Source organism: Haemaphysalis longicornis, unplaced genomic scaffold, assembly GCF_048455015.1.
Source record: "Haemaphysalis longicornis isolate Haplotype H1 unplaced genomic scaffold, Haemaphysalis longicornis Haplotype H1 scaffold_3, whole genome shotgun sequence".
NCBI classification, from domain to species: Eukaryota; Metazoa; Arthropoda; class Arachnida; order Ixodida; family Ixodidae; genus Haemaphysalis; species Haemaphysalis longicornis.
The window spans coordinates 89,818,263-89,838,270 of NW_027526335.1; the positions used below are offsets into that span (position 1 = coordinate 89,818,263).

General features: G+C 46.6%; 1 protein-coding gene across 1 annotated transcript in view; it reads right to left on the reverse strand.

Annotated features, from left to right (window-relative positions):
* The window catches only part of LOC144174827 (sodium- and chloride-dependent glycine transporter 1-like), a 193,308-nt gene extending 173,744 nt beyond the window's left edge, over positions 1-19,564 (reverse strand). Inside the window, exon 1 of the mRNA XM_077703738.1 lies at positions 19,418-19,564. Within this exon, the coding sequence (XP_077559864.1) occupies positions 19,418-19,462 (45 nt within the window). The 5' untranslated portion in view covers positions 19,463-19,564. The remainder of the gene's footprint in view (positions 1-19,417) is intronic.
* Positions 19,565-20,008: the final 444 nt, after the last annotated feature.

Below are 20,008 nucleotides of genomic sequence, written 5' to 3' on the forward strand. Positions count from 1 at the left end.
CTTCTTCATCAGGGTTTTTCAAATCATGTTGGCCATAACACCGTTCAGTCAATGTAAAAAACTCCGCGAAGTTGGCCGATGAATGCACTTTCTCAATTATTTCGCACTGTTCTGTGGTGTCAGATTTCTTGGTTTTCAGTTGATAGTATAACCGGATCATGATAAAAGTAATTTCATCTTCATAGTCAAAGTTGGTGGCATATTCATCATCCAGGGAGTCAGTGTCGATGAATGGTTCAATTAGGTCGTTTAGAGATCTTAAGGCATTTTCGGTTTTTCTCAACTGGCGCATGAAACTCTTCAATACATCGTAAACATCGTCGGGATTTGTGATCAACCGTAGTGCCGCTTGTGCGTCTCGGCGTAGTTCTCGAGTAGTGAACCGCACCTCTTCCCTTTTTGTTTTCAGTTCGTCAAGACGCATCGCGTACACACAGGAATACTCTGTTCTGGTAGTGCATCTTCCATTATGCAATGAGCTCTAGCGTGCACCTCACCTTTCACAAAATTGGTTTCTGTACCCATCGGGCAGTCTCGTCGGAGGTGAGGTTGCATTGTCGTGTCATTTGGCCATCACGTCGGTCGGCTTTCGGTAGCACCATCGTCGATATGCCCATCAAATGGTCCGTCGTCGGCTTCGAGGGGTCCTCCTTCTCGTAGGCCAAAGTTAGGATGAATCCGAATCGCAGTGGGCCTTCTTCCCGGGTTTATCGGCACCAAAATATTTAGTTTAACTCAATTATCTCGTGCACGTCTCTCTAGGAGTTAGATGCCTGTAAAGATGCCATGCCCAAAGAGGCGGTTCACCCAGGCTCAACTCGGGAACACCGCAAGAATGAGATTCCACATTAGAGCAGTGCCGAGGGTTCAGCAAGGTAGGTAGGTAGGTATAACTTTATTTGACAAGAGTAGCTGCCTCGAGGCGGCCGCCGATGGGGGTGGTCCCTTCTTCTCAGGGCCCAAACCAGGCCAACACCTCCCGTCCACGGGCCACTATGGCCTTGTGGATGTTGATGGAGGGGCTGGACCTGAGGATCTCCCATCGCTCTTTTGAGGTTGGGGCGGAGGGGGTTGGTATAACGGGTAGTGGTGATTTTATCGAGGTGCATTCAGCAATTAAATGACACAGCGTTCCTTTTGCTTGCTGGCAGAAAGGGCATGTGTCCTTGTACTGCTCTGGGTACATACGGTGCATTAGGGTTGGGTGTGCTAGTGAGCCTCCTTGGATTCGTCTTAGAATTGATTGATCTTCCCTAGTTAGCGACCGGTGCGGCTCCGGAAGTGTCTGTCGATTCTCCCGGTACATGGAAATTATCTCTTTGTAACCGGTTGCGGGTGTCGGCACATCTGGGTCTTCCCTCTCGTGTGCCCGGCGTGCCATCACTCGGGCGTGGTAGTCAGCGACTGCGTTGCCGACTAACGAGGAGTGTGAGGGGGCCCATATGAGCTCGACCGCGTTCCCTGGTGGCTTCCTGCTTCTTAAGATTCTAGCTGCTAAGGAGGAGATCACTCCCCTTCTATAGTTACTGTACGCTTTCTTGCTATCGGTGACCACTGTCCTCACTCCTGTGTGGAGTAACGCCATGGCAATAGCCGCTTCTTCCGCTGTATCGATTTCTTTGGCCCTGATTGATGCTGCGTTGACTAAATTGTGTTTGGTTGTTACTGCTGTTGCCGCCTTCTCACTTCCGTGTACTGTTGATGCGTCTGTGTAAAGGACGTGGGGGCTGTCTTCCAGACTATTTTCTAGGGCTCTTGCTCTTTCTTTCCGTCTCTCTTCATCTTCTCCCGGTGTCATGTTGCGTGGAAGGGGTCTCGTCATGATTTTGTCCCGCCATTCGTCGGTTATGGGCATGTTTGTCCGTCTGGGCTCTATTTTCCATCCGATCTTTTGAAGGATTCTCCTGCCGTGCTCGGTGTCGCTGAGACGCATTCTTTGGCCTGAGAGGTGCGCCTCCACGAGCTCGTCAAAAGTGTTGTGCATTCCCATACTGTACAGTCTCTTGGTCGATGTGTAGATGGGAAGCCCCAGAGCTTGTTTAGTGGCTTTCCTAATAGTGGTGTCGATTTTCTCTTTCTGAGTTTTGGTCATTTGGAGGTATGGTGCAGAGTATGTGATCCTAGATATTATGAAAGCTTGGACCAAGCGTACCGCGTCATCCTCCTTGATTCCCCTGTTTCTCTTGGCGACTCGTCGCAGCATTCCCAGGACTTGTTCAGATGAAGTTAAGATCTTGGATACGGCCGCGTCTGCTCTACCGTCGCTCCTGAGCAGTAAGCCCAGTATTCGGCATTGTTGTACTGGCTTGATCACGATTCCATCCACTTGCACCGTGATCTGGCTTCTGGTCTTTTTGTTGGCGCCAGGCTGGACTACTAAGAGCTCGGACTTTTGGGGGGCACAGCTCAGGCCACACGACTTGGCGTATTCGTGCACCGTCGTCGCTGCTGTCTGCAGAGTTTCCTCCATCCACCCCTCAGATCCTGCTCTGTTCGTCCAGACCGTAATATCATCGGCGTAGAAAGCGTGATCTAGGCCGTCGATCTGTCCCAGGAGCTTCGGAAGGGGCAGAAGAGCTAGATTGAATAGCAGGGGCGATATGACGGATCCTTGTGGTGTGCCCCGCTCTCCTAATGTTATTGGGTCCGATTTTGCTCTCCCGATGGTGATGACCGCGGTTCTGTCCTCCAGGAAGCTCTTGATGTAGTTAAAGGTTCTTTCTCCGCACTTTGTCGTGTTTAGGTTACGTAGGATACTGGCATGTGTTACATTATCGAAGGCCCCCTTCAAGTCGAGTGCGAGGATGGCCCTCGGTCTTGCTCTTGTCGCCTGTTTAACCACCAGCTCATTCAACTGGATCAAGACGTCTTGCGTTCCTAGATGTTTCCTAAAGCCAAACATGGTGGCCGGCATCTGTTCCGTGGCTTCCAGGTGATTCTGTAGACGCTGCAGGACCATCCTCTCCATAACCTTTCCTACACATGATGTTAGGGATATAGGCCTTAGGTTCTGGATGGATTGTGATTTGCCAGGCTTAGGAATGAATTTGATGTTTGCCGATTTCCATTCTTTCGGTAATGTTCCTGTTTTCCACGCCCTGTTAATATGTTGCAGTAGCTCCGTTGCTGTTCGGCCACACATATTTGATAGCAGTTTATATGTAATGGCGTCTTCTCCTGGGGCACTTTTCTTGTTGCTTGCATCTATGGCTGCCCACAATTCAGAGATGGTAAAGAGTCGATCCAGATCTTCATTAGGAATTTCCGTGTATTCCTTCATGGGTGGGTGTGTTCCCTTTTCTGTTTGTAGATATTTGTCCTGTAGATCTTTGAGTAGCTTGCTTCTGTCCCCGTCATAATTATTGATGACCTTTATTAAATTCCGGTTGGTGGCCGATTTACTCTGCGTCGGGTCGATAAGATGTCTTAGTAATTTCCAAGTCTTGCCCACAGAGAGCTGCCCTTGTATTCCTTCACACATTTTGTGCCAGCTTTCCCTGCAGAGCTTGGCGGCGTATGCTGCTATTTCTTTGTTTAACAGAGCGATACGCTTAGCCAGCCTCTTGTTGCGCCTTTGTCTTCTCCATCTTCAGCAAGCCGTAGAGAGCGAGTGGCCCGAGCGCATGTTGGCCGCGTATGGGCACGCGGCCGCTCGTGCCGTGTGCCTTTAATTAGAAGCCCTTAATTAACAACCCGGTCGGGACCTCGAGTAGGGCTTGCTAGTGGCCCTAGTTCTCCTGGGGCGGCTATCCTATCCGTGTCTCATAGTGCCATTCTCGTAACAACACAATAACATTCCACAAGAATGTGGACTCCTACCCATTTTTTGAGTTCATCGGAGGGGTGTGGAGTTTGGACAAGGCCACGAACTAACCCTGCTTTTCATAATTCTTTTTTTTTTTTTTGCAATTTTCGGGTTTTACGCGCCGTAAGTTTTATGCTCCCGAGTTTACCGGGAACATGAGGCGCGCCGTAGTGGAGGGCTCTGGACTAATTTTGGACATCTGGGGGTATCTAAAATCCGCCGAAATGTCGAGACAGGGCGCTTGAGTTTTTCGTCTCCATCAGAGCAAACCCGCGTCCTTGAGCTCAGCAGCGCAAGCTGGTTTTCAAATTACGACTACTGACAATTATTTTACCGTCGTTTTACCGTCGCGTGTTTTCTTTCCTGGTCCGGTTTTTGTGCGCAGTTCCATTCATGAACCATTTTCAACTAGCCCGGCTGTCGACTCTGGATGAATTTGGGTAGCGTAGATCAAACGACGCTTAAGGTTGCAACGCACAGCCTAGCGATCCATGGTGGCTGCTGCTCAGCCGCCCTTGGCAGCGATGCGAGCGATGAGGTGAAGCAGTTGATGGAGATCTGTTTCAGGGTCCGAAGCCTGGGGCCAGTGTGTCCATTCCCGTAAAGGGTAAGGCTGAGTACCCGAAGGGAGTCTAGGAGCGCCACGAATGAGGAGGCGATGAGGGAAAGCTGCAATGGCACGGCGTCCTCATGCATTCGTAACATGAATAAGGTGAGTTTTTTCGTGGGCAGTCTGAGACCTACATATATGTGCACCACTTGCACGCGCATTCTAAGGCCACCTGAAGCGCCGTAAATTGACTATACAATTTTTTTTTTGTTCGTAGACCACACCATTAGGACAACCGCGTAAATGAGTGCCTTGAGATTGGGCATACGGCTGAGACGTTCTTTGGTTTGATCACACTGATTTTCTACTATGAAAAGACCGTTTTACAGATACCGACGGACAATAATGGCTAGAAGATACCGAGATATAAAAAAAACTTCGTGAAGTCGCCCAGTATTGCTAATCGCATGAAATAAACAGGGAAGAGATAGTTGCATGGCCGTAGGAACCATGGTTGGCTTGAGTGCCTACTCAGGAGGTAAATATGAGCCATTGTTCTAAAAAAAGCGAATAAACAGCAGCAGCAGATTGCGCACACAGGCGAGATGTCACTCGCAATCACCCCAATTTCAATATTTATTTATTCACTTATTTATTTATTTATTTATTTATTTATTTATTTATTTATTTATTTATTTATTTATTTATTTATTTATTTATTTATTTATTTATTTATTTATTTGCCTCAGCCTCAGTGCCCGAGGGCGTTACAGAGGTGAACAGGAACACACAATAATACAGAAAAAAAACAGTGAAAGAACAACAATAAACATCAGGAGTAACAGCTTGTTACGAAGACAGATTGGTTATGGTTTAACGAAAAGCGATCTCATTGTCGATTTCAGCGATGGACCGAGGGAGGCGATTCCTACTTGCACACGTGATGAGGACAAACGAATCCTGAAACGAGTTTGTACGACACGATGGGACGGGAACTTCGTGCTGATGGTCGACGCGGGACGACATGTAAGATGGGCTGGACAGTGGCCCGTTTCTGACCATAGAATCGTAATGATAAATATTGTGGAGCAAGCATAAACGCAAAACGTTTTTGCGACGTTCGAGAAGGGGAAAGGTAGGCTTGATCTCATAAACATAACACTGATGTGCGATGATTATTTAGAAGTACGGAACCCGATGCTCGATTCTGAACGCAGAAAACTCGGCCCTGAGTGACGCCGTGTTCCGATTACAAACGCTGGCTGCAAACTCCAATTTGTGGCGAGCGAATATCTTATAATTATCGAGAGTTTTCCAGGATAGTGTAGATGATATGTCCACGCCTAGGTATTTATAGGACGTGTCATCTTCAAGTGGAACGTTGTTAATAGAATAACAGAACGTTTGGGTCTTAATTCGAGGAATCGGTATGCTTTGTTTATTTATTAATGATGAGTTTCATTTTCCGGAGCCCACAACACGGCAAAACACGGCTAACATCAGACTGCAGGGCAATAAAGTCAAATCACTGGCAATTTCACACTATATTACGCAATTGTCGGCGAAAAGACAGATAGTTGAAGAAATTTTAGTTGCTAAATCATTTATCTATATTATAAACAGCAATTGTCCTAATACGGAACCCTGTGGAACCGCTAAAATAACTGGAGAAAAAGATGAGTTAATGCCATAAAAGTTACGAATTCTTAGTCCCGAAGCGGTGAAACCATCCAAGTACGTCAGGCTCTAGGTTCAGATTTGAAAGTTTCTAAAGCGATACTTCGTGAAGGACTGTGCCAAACGTTCTAGCCAAATCGAGAAATATGCAGTCTGTAATGGACCCGCGATCAAGAACAGTATAAACATCATGCGCGAAACATATTAGCTGTGTTTCACAGGAGAGCGGTTTTCAGAATCCATGATGAAACTGAAAAATGAAATACTTTCCAAGGATTTTATAATATGAGAGCAAATGACGTGTTCCTTTATTTTACTACAGAGGCTGATTAGTGGCACGGGACCACCTTTCCGATCTTCCATTCATCCGGGAAGCAGGACGTTTCGAGTGATTGTGCGAAACGTTTGGTCAAGATAATAGAACGGCACAATTTAGCAATAGCCAAGAACTTTCACTTCATATTATCAACACCGCATAAACTAAGAATTTTTGTTTTCCAATTTTGCACTCAATGCCATAATTAACAAATGCAATCGGTTCCATGGGACATACGTGAAGATTTTCATAATGAGGGCAACAATTAACATCTGTAGAAGTAGATAATGCAGAAGAAAACAGAATTAAAAAATCCCGGGCCACCTCCACTGACGGGAAAGCTGGGGAGGGGCGAAGCATGCAGTGCATAAGTGTATTCTTGGCGCCTTGGCGTTTTTGCCAACGGAGATAAAACCCTTCGGGAATAGAGCTGTACCGATTTCACGTAAAAGTCTCTTGTCTTTGAAGCACGAAGCTCTCTATCAGGAGGCGTAAACGAGTGGGCCGGTGTTTTTTAACACGCCTTACGAAGCACTCCAGCGCGAGGCGTACACGAATGTCCAGGTGTTGTTTTAGTACGCGTTACGTTCTAGCGCGATGCGTAAACGAGCTTCCCGGTGTTTTAGTACCGTGACTACATGAGACGAAGATTACCACGATGACACTAGGAGACGCCAACAGCCTCAGCCCCGAAGGGGCATCGCCCTTAAAACATTGGCACGCTCCTCAGCAGGGACAGGGGAATCGTCTGAATGTTTGAGTTACAGCTAGATTAGTGTTTTTAATAACGATGCTCCAGAATTGTTTGAGATTGATTATTAGCATATTACGTAATGTTTTGTAAAAGAATGTGTGGTTTGCGTCTTTCAGCGTCGATTTATATTAAGCAGTTGCAGATCGATATGAATCCCAGCGTACTTTAGTGTTTGAAATTTGAAACCATTACCTATCAACGTCATGATTATCGTCATCGTCATCAGGAGCGCCATCATCATCATTGGAGTCGCCATTGTAGCACTCAAGTCACGCTCGTATGCCTGAGATTTAAACGGGGCCGCCATTCTCAACCTCCCGCGAACTCTGAATTCTGAACTCGCCACAACACACTTTTATCTTTGCTTTTTTTAGCCGGGTGTTCGCTAGGCATATTCGATAAAATCCGCCAACAGGGCCGCCACAGCCACAAAACTGGTAAACGTTGAGCAGAACGAAAAACGCGAATAGGCACGTTAGTTTGCCCGGTTTTGTAGTGCGACAAACAGCGCGCGAAAACGAGCGCCTTGCGGGAAAGTGTCGCCACCCATCGCGAGCTAAGCGAGCTTCGTCATTGGCGGGCTTATTCGTTTCGCTGTGCGTTATTTTTAAAACAGATTTTCGTACTTTAGTTGCTTAAACTCCAGATAGGTGGGGCGCGTAGCCTTCAGCCGACGCGGCTGATTTCTGAGCATCGGGGTTTGCTCGGTATGCCGGTGGGAGTAGACGGCGGGGATGGCGGCAGTTTGGTACGGTCTGAAATAAACCAAGGTTCCCACCAGCCCGACTATATGTGTGTTAGTTGGTTTAATCGAGTTTATGTGGTCTGTTGGGTGTGTAGTAGACAAAAAGTTTGCGCAAATCAACCTTCATCGTGGTATGTGTCGTATGCCTGATGCCACACGAAATGTCCGGTACGGGCGTCACAAAATCCCTCCACGACAATTCTTCCATTGTTCCCTTCTGCTCAACATATCTCCCTGGCTAACACGCAGTAGCTAAAATCGGAGAGCATGGAATATTGTTGAAAAATCACGTATGTCCGCAAGCCGCGAAGTGGCTCAGAGACAGTTCCGTTTCCCTCTAAGCATCCTCCTGGTAAGAAGGCTGAGAAAGCATCCTCACACCGGGACAAACTGTATCAATTGGAGACGATTTAAAAGTGGCACTGCTGGAAAGTTTCTTATTAATCTCAGTTACGGTGCTGGTATATTCCTGCACGCGAAGGAGGTTTTTAATTTAGGGCATGTCGGCCTGGTTCCAAGGAAAGATTTCATCCCAGTAGGCCATGCCGCTGCCCAACGCAATCGCTTTCTTCATGCTGTTTCTCCCAGACCAGAGAACTGGACAGATTAGCAGAAACATTGCCCTGCACGAACGAATGATTTGTTAGACTCACAGAAACGTCCTAAGCCATACAAACCAGCTGCAAAACCGATACACAATGCTGTGCTGTTTCCATCATTTTTATCGTGGCGTGACGGCGCTTTGACCGCCTCTCGCATTCATCAGCTGCCAATTTTATTCTAATTAATGTATGAAATGATTGAGCATTGGCCGCAGATGCGGCGGGAAAAGGTCGTCTTCGGTGGCGGTTCTTCCCGCGGTAGAATTTACTTCTGATACAGCGGCCACAGGAATGAATCTGCAGGGTATGAACTAGAATGGAAAGGTGGCTGATTGATTCCACGAGAGGTCGAACAAGCGTGCACATGCGCATTTTTTTGTTTTTGGTCATGTATTTCAAAGTTGTGCGCAAACCATGTATTTGAAATAATTACATTACAGCGCACCCTTCTACATAAGTGTGATTTGCGGTGATTCACTGTGCGACAGCTTGCTCCCAGACGATATTAATGGTTCTCAGATGATATTAATGGTGGCGATTACGACGACGACTCTATCAAAGAGCAAGAGCTGTGCTTTGTACGTATTTTTCCACCGGTCAATAACTCATGCTCATTTATTGGGATGGATCAGGGAGGATTTTCTCCAGCCGTTTTCCGTTTGCGTGGTACAATGCGCTGCGACTTGGCTTTTACCCACCCTAATGGCCGGAAGCACGCCATGATTGTTCCTTTTTATGTGCCGCCTTTCGATATGGCGTGAGCACTGCCCATCGTCTGCGGCCCGTCGCGACACGACTATGTTGCGTCGGTTATACTTATGGGACCGACCAGTACTTCAGTTACCATTTTCGTTGTAGTGACGCCGCGTAAAGGCCAGTGTCTTTGAAATACAGGGTCGCTTTTAGTCAAGTTAGGTGACACGTGTCGCAATCTGCTAGAGTAGACAGACGGTAAGCCATGGTCTGAGTGATTACACCGATCGCAGCAGGTGTGTACTCGGGCGTGCGTAATCTCGCGGATATGCGCTGATTGTGTGTGCTATATATAGTAGGGCGCAATCACTTGGCGAACAAAACACAAGAGATCTGCTCATTCTGAAACTTTTGTTTGAGCGGACTCTGAACCCTAGCACTGTGCGACATACTCCCAAGGTGTCATGGATACAATATTTCTTCACAAGAAAACAAAGAAGCTTCATATCAAGAAACGTCTAAGTTAAGGTAATACAGTCTCTCACAAACCATTTACAGCCTCTGTAGTTGGTCAAATTAGGTAACTCATTCGGAAATTAGCAGGGCCACGGATAAATGGGGAATACGTCAGTTATGCTTAGATTTCTAGATGCCATTGTCTTATTAGATCGCTCCATGCAGGGCTTGCGGAAAAGGCTTGGGAAAGTGTACTTAATAGGTGTGGCTGCAATAGTAAAACTAAACACAAGGAAATAAAAAAATATTGTCGTATAAACATGTAAAGAAATGCACCTTCAAGCAAGATAAAATTCTTGAATAAGTGAATTAAAAATTTAACTAACTTGGTCAAGTTATCAGTGTTGATACAAACCATGAGAAGGCAATTAAGCACAGTTTTTGTATGGCCTAGGCTGTATGTGGGAATACTTCAGAAATAATGGGTAGTCAGTTACTTCTCTTACTAATAAGGCTGGTATAAAACCAATGTGTAATTACGTTGATATGTGCGGCAAGAACTTGTGTTCTATCTAGGCACTTACCTCGAAAAACAAAAGCTTCGTTTGGGCCACCGAACCATAGAGAGAAGGATGTTAGTTTTAGTATGGGACCTTTTTCCAGTATCGTAGCCCTCTTTCGGCGGCCGCCCGAAGCATACTTGGGGGATTTTTTCCACCATTTTTTTCCACCTGACCTGTGAAGTTGAGGAAGCCGTCCCAGGCGACACGCATGGTTTTGGTGGCAGAGAAATTTTTCGATGGAATTCAGCCGTAGAGCCTACCTGTCGGCCGCTTTCAGGGCTCTGAAAACGGAGCAGCACTTAGCTGGCTAGGCGTCCACAACTGCCTAATCCAATATGGCATCGTTTTGTTTGCATTTTGTCCCCCAAGAATGGCGGATCGGTGGCTGAGAGCGAGAGTAGAGCATGCGCAGAGCGCTACTGGAAAAAGGTCCATTATGCACAAGAATACTGAGTTATGGATTAGGAAAAAAAACTCGAATAAAAGAGCTTAAGCGTGAGGTATAAAACGGAGCAGGTCACGTGGTTTGCATGACGAAGAATCGATAAACCGTCTATTTACGGGAATGGATAGGTAGGTAGGTAGGTAGTTATATAAATAAAATATATATATATATATATATATATATATATATATATATATATATATATATATATATATATATATATATATATATATATATATATATGTATGTATGTAGCGAATCAGAATGGGAAATGAGGGGCTCGTTGAAAATGAGACAGAAATAACAGTTGGCAGTAAACAAAACCTCGGAAACAAAGGGGAGGAAGTGGTAGGTCATTGAAACAGATAAAGAATTCTGATAGAAAGAAAGAAAGTGGAGAAAAAATGCCCGCCAGGTGGGATCCGAACCCACGATGACCTACCACAATGACCTACCACAATGACTATGACCTACCACAATTTCAATGACCTACCACACTCCCCTTTGTTTCCTCCTGAGGTTTTCTTTACTGCCAACTGTTATTTCTGTCTTATTTTCAAGGAGCCCCTCATTTCCCATTCTGATTCGCTACATGCATAGCGAGGGCCTCTGTTCTGGCAGTCTTGGTGCCATAGGAAGCTTAAGAGGGTTCAACGCTGGTCGACCACTCTTGACATGTCGTAGACACTCGAGTCACGGCCCGGGGGTTAAAAAGAAGGTCCCCTTGACCCCGAGTAGTCCGAGTGGCGCTGGCTACCACCCCAAGCACGGGAAACAAAAATACCTCAACATAAATACCCCAGAAAGTGCAGGGGAAAATCGCCCCGCCCGTAGCGTAGTGGTTATCGCACCAGACCAGTATTCTGAAGGTCGTGGCTTCGGATCCCAGCTGGCGGGCATTTTTTCTCCACTTTCTTTCTTTCTTTCCAAATTCTTCATCTGTTTCAATGACCTACCACATCCTCCCCTTTGTTTCCGAGGTTTTCTTTACTGCCAACTGTTTTATATATATATATATATATATATATATATATATATATATATATAAAATAGAAAGTTTTCAGCAATACTGAAGAGATTAGCCCCACAAATGGCGGGGGCAGCGTGGATAGAGGATAGAGAGGAATGACCATCCAATAGACCTTATGCAAAAACTGGCGCCCCCTTGCGGGAACCGCGTGCGCTTCCGCCATGTTGGGGGATTCCCGGATCTCCGGATACCGCTGTATACATGATAGCCCGGGGTTAGCGACGCGCACGTCGGCATTTATCGTTGTCCAAGATGCCCAAATACTGCCGTGTAACTTGCTGAGCTCAAAGATGATACAAGGACGATCACGGAAATAGCGAGCACATCTTTTTATTATTATTATTTCTCAACGGAAACGTGACTCGAGCCCTGCGTGAAGTCGCTTGCGGGTGTCGACGTCCCTTCGCGCAGTAATATTATAGCTAGATCGCATGCATAGTCAGGAAACGAATAATATCTGCATGACTAAAAAGGCTCCAAAGTGAGCTGTTTTGTAGCCCTGTATTTGCCGAGGAGCACTCCTCCCTGCTGGTAGTTAAGGCGCACTTCATCGGTCAGCTCGTGCTTCATCGTGCGGGTAGAGTCTTGAGTCTGCCGTTCGTGCTTTGCGCGCCCGCATTTTCTTTTTATTCTAGACGTTCGGTAGGGTTTTATGGAAGTACAACGCAGTCTTTTGTTTCCCAAACGTTACAGGAAATAAGGGATCCGCGAGAGTTGCAACCTTCATGTAGCGCACATAGTAACCCGTGTATCGGTCATTTACCGCTCGTCGCCTGCTGTTCGACCGTAGCCTAGTTTTTACAGATCAAATTTTTCAAGCAGAATTTTCTAGGCGGTATTGTGCACCCAGTTTTGTTGTCCACGGCGCAAGCAAAGGACGCTCAGCGGTCGCCGCGAGGCACGCGCTCACGAGCGCTCGGCATTTTCTCGCTCTTTAAGGCTTTTCCCGTTTTTTTTTTTTTTCTAAAGCCTTTGGGTGTGCTGCGGACTCTTGGCAGTCACCGCGAGGCACGCGCTCACCAGCGGTCTGCAATTTTTTGGTATTTTATCTATTCATTGGTAATTTATTGGTAATTTATTGGAATGTTTAGCGTGACGCGACACACACGTTACGGGCTACAGATTACGGTCAGCTACAACAGCTCCACTGTTAAAAAATGCCAGGTATGTAATTTATTTTTGAAGTGTTTTTTTTTTTTTCGTTTGCAGGTTTCCTCTGCGTCCCAGAGGATCATTAGCATATAGCTATATCGCGAATACCCCCCACCCCTCCCCCATTTCAACCCCAGGACAGCCCGCAAGTTTCGAAGCGTTTCAGGAATGACCTCCTCAGAAACCCGCAGGATGCGAGCCGACACGAACGTACTTTCAAAGCCAAAAAAAAAAAAGAAGAAATGCGACAGCCTCCAACAGCTTCCCTGCCGGTGCCTCCCTGACTGCTTTTTCGATGCATAATGCGTATTTACGAAGTCGTTCGTAAATGTGGGCCACAGAGAAAGGTCCACATATCACTCTTCGCTCATTTTGCTGCGCTTAAATCTGAATACAAAAGGATCGCCATGCCGAGAAAGCCCCTCACACGCTCCGTACCAAGCAATCCCGCGACCGCCATCCCCCAACACGGCGTCGCGTGCTCGTTTCGTTTTTCTTCCGGTAGATGGCGGCACTTTTGCATAAGGTATATTAGGGGAAGACGAAAGACCCACTTGAACGGAATACGAAAATTTACGGGCATTGAATTACTCGGAATGCCTGTGACTTTCAAAATCCTCATTAAGATTCTTGATTAAAATGAGCACTTCCAGAACAGCAAAACTCACTTTCATCAGAACTAGCACTCAGTTGATAAGACCCCCCTATGTCTCGCTCGCAGACTGACCGGTACCTATACATGAAGAGGGTCTTGTACCGATGATAGCCAACAAGCCTTGTACGCGAGCCGCATCATGCCGCGACACATCTGTCTACCTTGGTTTGCCGCAATTTTTGTCTTAAAATACCAGAGAATATTGAATCTAAGAGGGCGGAATGTGTTTCTACTTCATACACAAGAAAACGGGAACGAAAAAAAAATTTACGGGAACAAAAATAGAACGTTTTAGAAAATAAAAAAAAAATACCAACGAAACACCGTTTTGAGTGGGTCTTGCACAAGCACTCACGCTTTTTATCATAAAACGTGGTAACGCTTAGATATCTAAAGGATTGGGCGGGGGAAAAAGTGACGGGTCGAGCTAACCGTTTCGAAAAGAGACGGATCGAAGTAACCGTTCCCATTATAGCACAGGCGAATGAACAGGGCCGTGTACCAGTGGAACAGATGGCGGGCGACGTACGCGACGCGTACGTTTCACGCATCGATCTAGGCAGGAAATATGGTACGCGGAGTCAACGACTTTCGGTGCCGCATCAGAGCAGGAAGATTGCGACCACTGTGACGGTCCTTCGATTACTGTCGGTCTGTGGTACCACAGAGCAGTGTGGAGAACGGTAAAACACGTGGAGAAGCTGATTAGATTAGCACTTTTTTGCTTACCACAGAACGGGATTTATTCCAGACTCCGTCGAGGAATCTGTTCGTATGCTCGTACGTACTTCCTGGCAAAGTCATCAGCAAATCTGAGGTTACTCAGGTATTCTCCATTAACCCTTATTCCCACCTGTTCCCATTCCAATGTTCTAAATTTGCTGATTTGGTGATACAACCTCAGATTTGATGATGACGGTGCCTTGTTAAGTAACGTGGGGGAGGAATTGCAAAGCATGTTTACCGCACTGGACAAACAGAGTAGAACCTTGGGCCCGAAAATTAATATGCAGAAAATAAAGTAATGATCAATAACCTCGGGACAGCACAGCGGTTTGAGATAGGTGCCGAGGCCGTGGAAGTAGTAAGCGGATATATCTACTTAGGCCAAGTTGTGACCCCGGATCCCAACCATGAGGCAGAGATAATTAGAAGGATAAGTATGGGGGAGTGCATTCGGCCGGCATTTTCAGATAATGAATGGCAGCCTACCATTGTCCCTTGAGAAGAAAGTGTATGACAGCTGCATCTTACCGGTACTCACCTACGGTGCAGAAACTTGGAGGCTCACTAAGAGGGTTCAACTTAAATTGAGGACGACTCAGCGCGCAATGGAACGGTAGATGATATGTGTAACATTAAGGTACAAGAAGAGAGCGGAGTGTGTCAGGGAACAAACGCGTGTAAAGGACATATTAGTAGAAATTAAGAAGAAGAAATGGAGGGGGGCAGGGCATGTAATGCGAAGGCAAGATAACCATTGGTCATTAAGGGTAACAGAGTGGATCCCTAGAGAAGGCAAGCGTTGCAGGGGGCGGCAGAAAGTTAGATGGGCAGATGAGATCAAGAAGTTTGCGGGGATAAATTGGTCACAGTTGGCACAGGACCGAGGTAATTGGAGATTAATGGGAGAGGCCTTTGCCCTGCAGTGGGCGTAGATAGGTTGGTGATGATGATGACGTACTTCCTGAAGGCCCTCCACCCCAACTTTGTCCAGCACCTTATGCCATTGAGGAGAATATCATCGCATTTGTGTTTTGCCTACCTCCAAGAAAACATCCATCCGTTCGAACGTAGATGCGGCAGAAAATATAATTGTCGTCGTCGTCATCATCCTCATCATCATCATCATCATCATCATCATCATCATCATCATCATCATCACCACCATCGTGCCATTATAACTATAATCATAATTATCGTTTTTAGCAGCAGCGTAGTCATGGTTGCCGTAGTCTTTTGTCGACACCTTGTCTTTAATAACCAAAGGGTGACCGTTCCTTACTCAACGTTTCTAGAGAATAATGCTTTTAGACTCAACATTTCTAGATATCAACATTTTCACATAACCTATGTAGCGTCGTTGCTCACTTACGTAAGGCGAGGGATCTAGCTTATATCCACGGCAGGCCGCGACAGGCTATCTCGTTCTTCGTAAAGTGAATACGGGAAATGAAGAGGGGGGGAAAAAACGTGACCCCTCTCACCATGAGAGACCGAAACGGACCTGGCTGTATTAGGTGCAGTATTAGACGCATGCCCACAGGTAAGTTACCTATTCTTATAACGGCAAGTCACTGGAGATTCGTCAGAATACGAAAAGTAAACGATTCAGGTCGGAATCGCGGCCGCAACCTTGACAGGTGACATGGCAGGCAGCTCGAGTGCGTTTACGCCAGACCGCGCTTGGGCCCCTTCAAATGAAGTTTTATCGCTCTCCCTCTCGATTGCTTTTAGCGTGTGGACTTTTTTTCTCGCCCCCACAAACAGGGACTGTTTGGGAAAGGTGGGGATGGGGTAAACGGACATTGCAATAAAACGCACAGGCATACGTGCGGGTTGTTTTGCACTCATGCGAACACGCGCGTGTGGACACGTGCCGGACAGGAAACTGACGTCATACCGCGCCTGGGACTCAAGTTAGAAACTACCGCTCGACGCCGTGTATCGAGCGGGCAACCTGCGATCGTCTTTCAGACGAAAACGATTAGGGACGTCGGGGTGGAAGGGAAGCCACTCGTCTGGTCTCGAACGCCTTCTTACTCTGAAATGTACTCATCCACCGTTACACTAGTTTGACCACACTATCGCGCTAAAAACAAACGAGGGGAATGGCCACGTTCGTAGTCGCCGCGGAGATCGATAAGCCACATAACGGGCCACGGGCCCCCGTAGTCATGCACGGAATACGCACGCCAGCATAAGCTCGGCCGTTTTTTTTTGTTTTTTTTCTCTTGCTGCTATACGAGGCCCGTACGGCGGAACACTGTCGAAGTCTCCATCAACACCTATTAGGAAAGAACGCCTGCGTGTTGCGTCTTGGTATGCATGCCACCTTTAAGCATAAAATTGGAACAACAACAACAATAACAAAGCTTTACAAAACTGTTAAGAAGCCAGGGGAACTGATCAAAGGAGAGAAAAAGCAAGGGGACTGAGACGAAGAGGAAGCTTTCTTGGCTTAGGGATGTCAGTCTTCCTATGCGGGGGTGCATATGCATAAAGAAAGGATCGTATGATTGTGCGTTCAGGCGAAAGGAGCTTTCGGTGCGTGAAAGCAGTAGGGGGCGGCACGTGTGGGCATTGAGGGCGGCACGCATAGACCGGGCGTAAGTTCCAGAATAAATAGTACAGGCGCGGTTCGGTCAATGAATAATTTCTTTTTTTTTTTTGTTTGCACGCATATGGTTTGCTTGTGTACGGGGACGTTCTTCGTCTTGAGAGGTGGATTGTTTGTTGGGTGTCGCATAAAAGAATACGCAAGCACAGCGAGTCGTGCTTTTTGTTTTTCCGACGCATAAATGAGAAAAGTTTACAAAAACTGCACTATTGAAATTCTCTAGTGGGGTTCTCATATATTAGTCAGCCCCGATGAATTCATTATTCCATAAAAGCAGAAGACAATCGACCAAACGCCTGGAACACCACGTATAAAAAACCCGTGTTTAAAATTGGGAGGAGACAGCAGCAACAAGCCAACAGCAAACAGCCGACAAAAAAAGAAAAAAAAAATGGCTATCGCTTGCCACAGACTTTTTTGTTTAGCATAACCTTACCTGTTATCTGGCAGAAGCTTTAGCTGCCGAATTCGGTCTAATTTATTGTTATAAGTCGGTACCTCATATGGGAAGCCTTGAATTGAATGATACTCGGGCCACGCTAAGCAATGAGCAATAATTATTAAATTGAGCATGTTTTATCACAAACGCACTGTACACCTGGCTCCACCGAAAAAACAAAACAAAATTGTGCTCGTGGGTGCGCATTTACGTCACTAAGAAACTCCACCGCAGCTTTACCCCACTCGATAGACCAACTCGCTGAGCAGTACAGCTGAAGGTGTTAATTTATTAAAGACTGTTGAAGAGTCATGCTCGTGTTCTGCCCAAGTTTCTCTTGAATTTAATTTTTGTACATGGTATATACGTTCTTGATAAGGAAGATTGGATCTGAGAACATAATGTATGCATGAATACAAGGGAAATCGTTTCCTTCGGTACGTATATGTCGTGATGAACCGGCTCAAGCATAAGCTCCTCCTCATTAACCGGGGTATGACCCGTTTTTCGCCAGGATGTAGACTGTAAGAGGCAGTGCCTGCCATCCTGGTCTTCCGCAGAAGCACCGTCCCGCTTTCCATGAGATACTTCAGCGGTCGGTATTTACTGGCTAGAAAGACACGCGACTTGCCCTCTACGGCTGCATAATTGTGATCTCTGTTCTCACAATCGACGTGTTAATAACAGGAATTATTAGAGAAGTCAAAACTTGCTGTCCTTCAAGGGGCAATATGTCGTCTCACCTGCACATCGCTCACGTGAGGACCACAGTGAGAATGAATGTGCGTGTTGCGTCTGCGCGTTTATGAACGCACCTGATATCACATCATGATTCCTTAGGAGCAGAAACTAACCCTTAACTCTGGCTTTCAAAGCGGAGCAAAACTTTCGGAGAAAGTGAACGAAAATTTCTCCCACCGAAATTAAAGGGACCCGTTAGAACTCTCTGAATTGAAACTTTGCTAAGTAAAGTAAAGAAGTTTGTTTTTTGTTAAGTGCTACAAACGCTGTGGAATCCTTCACATAGAGAGTACTCGGTGTTACTTTATTGCTTAAACTTCACGGAATGGCGTGGTTCTTTCGGCTTTTGCTATGGTGTTTGAGCACTATTTTGGCACTAGCCTATCTAATGCAGAGGTAACCACTCGTGAGAACTAAAATTTTTTGAGCAAGGACTACGGGTAATTATTGCTCCCTTTTTTATTATTTCCGACACGGCATATTTAGTGAGAACAGCAAAGAACGCTTAAAAACTCGAGCACTTGGTTTTCGATTTGATGTCATGCTTCGAAGCGAGGGCGTTCCTGCCTTCCTGGGGGTTCCTGTCGTCCTGCCTTCCAGCAGGACGACAGCTTTCGCTGTCCGCCTGCTTGGGAAACATAAATTTGCGTTTGGGAGAAAAATTACAAAGTGTAAAAGACAATCTTTTATACTAAACTTTCGCTTAGTGACACCTCTGAGTTTTAACACAGGACTGGTGCAACGAAACGTTGCATTATTACTTGTTTGTTATTACATCGTGATTACATTGAAGATTCAGAACCGAGTGCTTTGCGGAAACTTGCGCAAGCGTGTATTCTCACTAAGAAATAAAGCAGCCTTGTTCGGACTAGGTAAAAGAAGAGAAAGCACAACGAACATAGACCCAGATTTACCGCACTTAAAGGGAGCCCGCAACACTTTTTTCTAAATCCTGAATGCTTTCAAAAAGTAGCCAAAAAACCCATCCTGTACTTAGAACAGCAGTTCACAAAGTACCCCAGATAAAAATTACTGCTCTATGCCCATCAAAGAAACTTGTTCAAGAAAATTTTCTCTCCTTCTTGGTCTTGGCGTTCTTCCAGCGCTCGAATTACGTCATGACAGTTGTGTAGCGGCTATTGGCCGTCTTTATTTCAGTTGCGTCAATAAACGCATTCAGTAGCCACTTTAAAAAAAAAAAAGGCACCACAGTAAAGCAAAAACGGAGGGCGGACCTGCTGCGACGAGCTAATCACGCAGTGCTGTACCTTGCTGGTGACAACTAGAGCTTCCACAATGCTTCCAGACGCGAAAGACAGTTAAAGTGTTTATCGGAAATGTTGCAGAGTCCCTTTAAATTTCCCACAGCAATGCCTTCAGATCAAACATAAGCTCAAAACGTAAACAAACGCTGTAAACAAACGCTTCAACGCCAGAGTCTCGTATGCACTCACCACGAGCCGGAACTGTACGGCCAGTTCTTTGCCACTGCGAGTCATCGTGAAAGTCGACGGCTCCGGGGCACAATAACAGCGACGCTAATAGTCGTCCTGCAGCGCAGAGGCCGCTCAGGTGGGGAGGCGGAAGCCGGTGGTGGGGACCGGGTTTAAGTATTCAGCGCGGCACAGCGGAGCGCACGGGTCGGCCGGCCACACCGACGATGATGACGAGCGAGTGAGCGCGGCTGTCTAGACGGCGGACGACACGTGGTCGGTGGCGGTGGCGGGCGGCACACCGGCGTTGGCTGCCGGCAGCACCAAGACGACCCTATTGATTCGATGCAGCCAGCGCCGGTCGACGCCAGCAGGAAGCTAAATGCGGACTGCACTGTTCCGACGGCCAGCGGTCGTGTAGCGCTGCAGCTCTTATTCTTCCGTCGGGCCGACGTACTGTGTGTGTGTTTGTTGTAGTATCGGGTCAGTGGCACGAAAGGTAGACGCGCATCCGGGGTAACTAGGAGTAAATCTGGGCTGCTGGGTCTCTGCGAAGTGGTACGATGGGGATTTTTATTACTGGGATCCCCGACAAGCGTTTTAATGGGCCTG